This window comes from Primulina eburnea, unplaced genomic scaffold (assembly GCF_022965805.1).
Source record: "Primulina eburnea isolate SZY01 unplaced genomic scaffold, ASM2296580v1 ctg21, whole genome shotgun sequence".
Classification (NCBI taxonomy): domain Eukaryota; kingdom Viridiplantae; phylum Streptophyta; class Magnoliopsida; order Lamiales; family Gesneriaceae; genus Primulina; species Primulina eburnea.
In genome coordinates, this window is record NW_027331046.1 from 1 (window position 1) to 8,088 (window position 8,088).

The 8,088-nt window shown below is 32.9% G+C and overlaps 1 protein-coding gene across 1 annotated transcript; it reads left to right on the forward strand.

Annotated features, from left to right (window-relative positions):
* Positions 1-4,253: 4,253 nt before the first annotated feature.
* On the forward strand, positions 4,254-7,866 carry LOC140820863 (probable U3 small nucleolar RNA-associated protein 11; the record flags this gene model as incomplete). Its single annotated transcript, XM_073181229.1, has 8 exons — positions 4,254-4,318; positions 4,433-4,508; positions 4,611-4,705; positions 4,809-4,902; positions 4,998-5,077; positions 5,588-5,671; positions 7,591-7,685; positions 7,769-7,866. Coding segments are annotated over 8 exons (687 nt in total), but the record flags the coding sequence as incomplete, so codon positions are not given.
* Between the last annotated feature and the right edge of the window lie 222 nt (positions 7,867-8,088).

Consider the following 8,088-nt stretch of genomic DNA (forward strand, 5'->3'; position numbering starts at 1 on the left):
AATTACCAGTAAAGTCTGCTCCTTCTGGTGATAGGCTCGTGCACGAATGACATAATCTTTATGTTTTTCGAGCAGCCCAAATTTCCTTCTCAAATGCCTGATACACACAACAAATCATCAATTGAGTGAACCGGAAATATACGTCAAAATATTTCAAAACGGGCAAAAAGAAATTAATGGCCCCAAAAAATAATCACACTTACGGCTGAGCGCGCTCCTTGTGAGCTTTTCTTGGAATAGCATTCCTCAAAGAGACATCTTTATGCTAGCAAAAAAATTCACAGAACTTTAAAATCAATTTACGCACTTCAGAAAGGCAAAAACCACTACAAAACATAAAGGGCTAACAAAAATCTTGAGTTGAAATAATTTAACCGTGAAACAGCGAAGATTATCGGTACAGAAAAAAAACAACGGATTTCTTTCGTATTTACACCAAATTCAAAATAATTATTAAGCACAGAAGACTCGCCTGTGGAAAGCGGTGAAGGCTTAGGGTTTAAAGGAGACACCAATGCAGAGAATCTTGATTTGATGAAAAGTATTTTATATTGTGGCAAAAAAATTATTCTAAATTAACTAAAATTCAATCATGCAAATTGGCTTCCGGATTGAGTGCAAAAACTTATGTGAGACGATATCACGAATCGTATTTTGTGAGATGGATCTCTTATTTGGATCTTCCATGAAAAATATTACTTTTTATGCTAAGAGTATCATTTTTTATTTTTAATATCGATAGGGTTGACCCGTCTCACAGATAAAGATTCGTGAGACCGTCTCACAAGAGACTTACTCCTGATTGAGTATACAAATACACACACAACACACAAAATTATGATATCACAGAAATAGAAAAAAAAATCTTGATATTATATTAAAAAATTTAGAAATAATTTTTATATGATTTTCTTATAATTAACTAGAATAATTACTTAATATGATAGCTTTTATTATTTCAAATTTATGAAATTGTTAGAGATGATATCATATTTTAAAAGATTAATTTGGTTTATAAACATAAAGAAATATTTATTAGCATATGATAATTATAGACGAACCACAAATTTTATAAAAATAGGCTTTGGCGATATTTTTTATTAAACAAAATAAAATATTTTATCATTTGTTTGAGCTGATTTTTGTTACATAAAAATTAGATAATGACATTAAATTTAATTACTTCAGGACTCTTAATGTTTAATAATACTAATATCATTGTGCATGCAATTATTTGATTAGAGATTCATTAATTTTTAGATTAAACTATGAAGATTGATATTGAAAATATTAATGATTCTTTAGTTATAGTTTGGAATTATTATTTAGATAATGAAAAGGGTAAGAATACGGTTTTAACGACGGTTTCGCGATCCGTCACCGGAGGCTGCGTCGCATTCTAGAAGCGACGGGAGTTGAGCGACGGTTCTTTGGAAGAAGACCGTCACTATTTTTGCGACGGTTTTAAGAAACCGTCGTTAATATTAAGCGACGGTTTATACAAAACCATCATTAATATTAGCGTCGGTGTTAAAAACCCGTCGCTATATTTAGCAACGATTTCGTAAAATCCGTCGCCATATTTATCGAAGGTTTTTTAAAAAAACCGCCGTTTAAGAAGCGACGGTGTTTATCAATAAAATCCATAAAAAATAACTACTACGCAAAATTAAAATTATGTATTAAATTTTCTGTAAAAAAAAAAAACTTTCAAACCTGATTTGCGCGAAGATATGCAGCTTCACGTAACGCTGGAAGATCGCACCGACGAGGAAATCTACGAAATAAATAGGAAAAAATGTTAGTACAAAATAAAAAAAATCGAAACTTCAAAAATTTGATAGAGTTTGCTACTACCTGAGATAGATGAAAAATCGTTCAAGGAAATGTTCGCGAACCTCGGTATATTAGAATCATAGCGACGGTTGTTTCCCAAACAGTCGCTATATAGCGACGGGTTTCTCTAAAACTGTCGCTATATAGCGACGGGTTTACCAAACTGTCGCTATTATAGCGATAGTTCGGCATATACCTTCGCCGATCTAGATCGGCGACGGTATTTTCATAACTGTTGCAGATCTAGATCGGCGATGGTTGATGCATAACTGTCGCTAATATTCCGACAGTTAGCTTGAACCGTCGCTATATATAGAATCATAACGACGGTTTATGCCCCACAGTCGCTATCTAGCGACAGGTTTTCATAAACCGTCGCTATATCGGTTTTGCCCAAACAGTCGCTATCTAGCGACAGGTTTTTCATAAACCGTCGCTATATAGCGACGTTTCCTTGCTGCTTCATAAACCGATATAGCGACGGTTTATGAAAAACCTGTCGCTAGATAGCGACTGTTTGGGCATAAACCGTCGTTATGATCTATATTAGCGACGGTTCAAGCTAACTGTCGGAATATTAGCGACAGTTATCATCAACCATCGCCGATCTAGATCTGCAACAGTTATGAAAATACCGTCGCCGATCTAGATCGGCGAAGGTATATGCCGAACTATCGCTATAATAGCGACAGTTTGGTAAACCCGTCGCTATATAGCGACAGTTTTAGAGAAACCCGTCGCTATATAGCGACTGTTTGGGAAACAACCGTCGCTATGATTCTATATATACCGAGGTTCGCGAACATTTCCTTGAACGATTTTTCATCTATCTCAGGTAGTAGCTAAACTCTATCAAATTTTTTGAAGTTTCGATTTTTTTTTATTTTGTACTAACATTTTTTCCTATTTATTTCGTAGATTTCCTCGTCGGTGCGATCTTCCAGCGTTACGTGAAGCTGCATATCTTCGCGCAAATCAGGTTTGAAAGTTTTTTTTTTTTTACAGAAAATTTAATACATAATTTTAATTTTGCGTAGTAGTTATTTTTTATGGATTTTATTGATAAACCCCGTCGCTTCTTAAACGGCGTTTTTTTAAAAAACCTTTGATAAATATGACGACGGATTTTACGAAATCGTTGCTAAATATAGCGACGGTTTTAAAACCGACGCTAATATTAACGATGGTTTTTATAAACCGTCGTTAATATTAACGACGGTTTCTTAAAACCGTCGCAAAAATAGCGACGATCTTCTTCCAAAGAACCGTCGCTCACTCCCGTCGCTTATAGAATGCGACGCAGCCTCCGGTGACAGATCGCGAAACCGTCGTTAAAACTGTCGTCTTACCCTTTTCATTATCTAATAATTTCCAAACTATAACTAAAGAATCATTAATATTTTCAATATCAATCTTCATAGTTTAATCTAAAAATTAATGAAACTCTAATCAAATAATTGCATGCACAATGATATTAGTATTATTAAACATTAAGAGACCTGAAGTAATTAAATTTAATGTCATTATCTAATTTTTATGTAACAAAAATCAGCTCAAACAAATGATAAAATATTTTATTTTGTTTAATAAAAAATATCGCCAAAGCCTATTTTATAAAATTTGTGGTTCGTCTATAATTATCATATGCTAATAAATATTTCTTTATGTTTATAAACCAAATTAATCTTTTAAAATATATCATCTCTAACAATTTCATAAATTTGAAATAATAAAAAGCTATCATATTTAAGTAATTATTCTAGTTAATTATAAGAAAATCATATAAAAATTATTTCTAAATTTTTTATATATATCAAGATTTTGTTTTTCTATTTCAGTGATATCATAATTTTGTGTGTTGTGTGTGTATTTGTATACTCAATCAGGAGTAAGTCTCTTGTGAGACGGTCTCACGAATCTTTATCTGTGAGACGGGTCAACCCTATCGATATTAACAATAAAAAATGATACTCTTAGCATAAAAATAATATTTTTCATGGAAGATCCAAATAAGAGATCCATCTCACAAAATACGATTCGTGATATCGTCTCACATAAGTTTTTGCACTCAATCCGGAAGCCAATTTGCATGATTGAATTTTAGTTAATTTAGAATAATTTTTTTGCCACATATAAAATACTTTTCATCAAATCAAGATTCTCTGCATTGGTGTCTCCTTTAAACCCTAAGCCTTCACCGCTTTCCACAGGCGAGTCTTCTGTGCTTAATAATTATTTTGAATTTGGTGTAAATACGAAAGAAATCCGTTGTTTTTTTTTCTGTACCGATAATCTTCGCTGTTTCACGGTTAAATTATTTCAACTCAAGATTTTTGTTAGCCCTTTATGTTTTATAGTACTGGTTTTTGCTTTTGAAGTGCGTAAATTGATTAAAGTTCTGTGAATTTTTTTGCTAGCATAAAGATTCGTCTTTGAGGAATGCTATTCCAAGAAAAGCTCACAAGGAGGCGCTCAGCCGTAAGTGTGATTATTTTTGGGGCCATTAATTTCTTTATTGCCCGTTTTGAAATATTTTGACGTATATTTCCGGTTCACTCAATTGATGATTTGTTGTGTGTATCAGGCATTTGAGAAGGAAATTTGGGCTGCTCGAAAAACATAAAGATTATGTCATTCGTGCACGAGCCTATCACCAGAAGGAGCAGACTTACTGGTAATTTCTACTACCCTGCGTCTTGTTGGTTTTGGTGCATTTTATGAACGAAATTTGGCGAGTTCTTATTTTATGGTAAGTCGCTTCTGCGTGTTTATAACAGAAACTTAAGGAAAAAGCAGCATTGAGGAACCCAGATGAATTTTACTTCAAGATGATTAAAACAAAAACTGTTGGCGGAGTCCATAAACCTGAGTAAGCTGGAAAATTTTATTTTTATGAGGTTATCTGTTCTCTTTTGAGGATATTTATTTGAGTGTAATTTGAATATTAGCTGTTGAATGTGGATTTTGTAAAGGAGCCAGGCTAATAAGTACACTAACGAAGAGCTGATGTTGATGAAGACCCAAGACATTGGATATATTTTGCAGAAACTTCAAATTGAAAAAAAGGTTTTATTTTAGTGTTTCTGGTTTTTTGGGTCTCGGATTCTCGAGATAGCTGTCATGCAGGTTCTTTATTCTGAAATTTAACTTTTTGGATGCAGAAAATTGAAAGACTTAATGGTATGCTGCATTCTCTTGACAATCAGTCATCATCCAAACATGTTTATTATGCCGGCAACAGGTGAGTGATCAAGCCCTTTTTCTGCTGACTCTTGATAGTTTTCATACCCATTTTTTAGAGTAGTCAATTTCATGTTATAACAGTTATGTCACCACCAAAGTTTATTCTTTTCTCATTATTAGATATGGTCGCTTCTGATAGCTCAATTAATTTATTTCTTCAAATCATTTTATTCCCTTCTGCTTTAGAAAGAACGTCTAATATGTAATCTAGGCAATTAAGATAAAACTATCCGAAGGCCAATTTCAAAAGTTCAATGACCAAGGGGAATGAGACTGTCTTCTCTGGAACTTCTGTTTGAATCACTTGAATTCCATGTTACACTTGTGTGTCTGCAAATCAATTTTTTTCATCCAAGACAGTGATTTGGTGGTAATGTACTGGTCACACAAAGTATTAATGCATAAAATTGTGCATGGCAAATATTGCTGAATAGTATAGCATTTTGAGCTTAGTAGATATTTTTGTGTTTCATGAAGTATGTTGGTTGGCTGTTGATTCTCTTTCTAGGGAGGAGGCAAGACAAGTACGCAAAAAAGTTTCAGAACAAGGGAAGCCATCAGCTTTTAAAGACTTGCCTAAAGTTATTTTGAGGTACTGAAAGCTATTTTTTTAGTCAATTGCCTCCTACGAAATTGGATTGCCAGGTTGATAACCTTTTCTACTTGCTCCCCACAATTAAGATCCCTACCGAGTACTGAATGATATCATTACCGTCAATCCATAAGCTATATTGCAAAAACGAGTGGACTACAAATTTTTCCTTGACAATCAGAAATAATTTGCTTTAGTCTGCCTGTCCTCACAGCTCTTTATCTCTTCACACCCATACTTTACGCCCTTTAAGTTATCAATACCTCACTTGTTGATTGAATATGGTGATATTTGGCGCCTTGTCATAATATCTTATTTTTCTTATTGAATTTAGTTTTCAATTTCCTTCTTTGTATTCCCTGCTGTTGTTCGAGTTTTCTCTTCAAAAACTTTTTGGATTTGTTGGTCACAAATAATACCAATTGGGAATATCAATCGCATGCTATGTGAGTTAATTATAATTCCATTTATGCGTGCATGATAAATATTTATGGCCGTGAGTGCTGTATCTCTTTGTATAAATTTTTGGGAATTAGGTGATGATACTTTTCTCCATCATTTATCCTCGCCACTTGACGAACTTTGGTTCAAGAAATCAAATTGATGCACAAGTGCTAGAGCATTTAAACCCAACTGACGTTTCTTGTATCATGAACTGCATCTATCATATTCCCTAAAGGGTCTTGCTTGTTGGCAATCGTTGCTGCATTTTCCTAAAATTTAATCATTTTTCTATGCTGTATCTTTCTACTTTGATTTTGGGTATTTAGTTTTATTCCAAATGACTTTTCTGTTTCTTGTAGAACATAACTTTATCGAATCAAATGGTTGGTTATCTGTCCGCCGTGCACAAATCTTTTTCCTTTTGATGAGTTTTGCTTTGGATAATTTAAACTTTAAAAATAACAGCGGAAATCAACGTAATATTTCAAACAACAATTTAAAATAATCCAACATATAAAATCGAGTTTGAAAGATAACAGGTGCATAAACTAAAACATGAGGTCCTCGGGTTTACTACTGCTGTCCAAAGATCGCTCACTGGTCTCCGTCCGCGGTCTCGACCTCATCAATATCTACAACAATCAAGTCTAGTGAGTCTAAAGACTCAACATATATATATCGTGAATAACAAATAAATATACCGTAAATCGCATGAAACTTATAAATATCATCATATCATAAATCGTGCGGTGATAAACGTATCATGAATAATTATAACTACGTGCATATCTGAAAATCGTACAAAATCTTTGCTCAATAGAGCTCGTCATATCATATCATAATTTTCTGGTAGAGATAGTTTTGAATGAGAGTTATCAACCTTTGAAATATTTTAAATGTTGGTCATTATTATTAATTTGCATTGTATATTTTATTTAAACATTGCATTTAATTGTTTAAGATTTAAACCTTCATTATATTTATTTTAATGCATTAACAAATTAATTTAGTTTAGCATCTTGCTTAGAACTTTTGCATGGCATACATGACCTCAATTTAAATGTTTAAATGCTACGTTTAATTTTTTGAATATATTAACGCTATGTTAGTTCATCCCCAAATGTTTACACATTTTACTTAAACTTTAATTAAATATTGAACATAATAGAATTTATTTACTAATTTGACTCCCATTATTTAATAAATCCTAAATATTCTTTTTCTTCAAATTAATTATTTCTTGACTTAAATTAAATTTAGGAATTTTGTCTTATTATTAATCTTATCTCAAATCTCCAAACTCCGGTCCGACCTCGCGTATTTATCCTGAAAAGGTAAAACTAAACATCTACTTTTTAAAATAAATAAACACTTCATATTTTCATAAAAATTCCTTTTATAATTTAAATAATATAATTATGCATGGCTTATACGTAATCTGATTTTCGGGTTCTACAAACATGGTCAACATGCAGGAAGACAGATTCTTCATATCGAGAGCTAGAGGCTAGAAAAAAACAGTTAAAAGAATTAGAGAAAATATACACGGATATGTCTATGCAGAAGAGTTACAGGTATCATATTTCAGAGAGTACGTTATACGCTCATTGTTCCTTGTTTCGCTGTAGTGGTAATCATTTAATGCATCATTGGTGCAGAAAAGGGGTAAGAAATGCAAATTGCGTGAAGATGAAATGGTTAGTCTCACTTCAAGATCCGTGTATAAATTGACGACAGGAAGGAAACGTTGAATAGAATACTTATATAACGAAGATTTCTAGAATGATAACCTGAGGAGGGGACGTGCAACAATATCCTGTTCATCTGGGAAGCACAATTTTCGTAACTGTGTGGAAACTGTGTGATTTTTTAATCGGAACAACCGTAAACGTTGAAATATAATTTTTCTGTGACTGTTGTTGGAAACAAAGTATACTTCAATGTTTTCATAACCGGATCACTTCATCCGACCG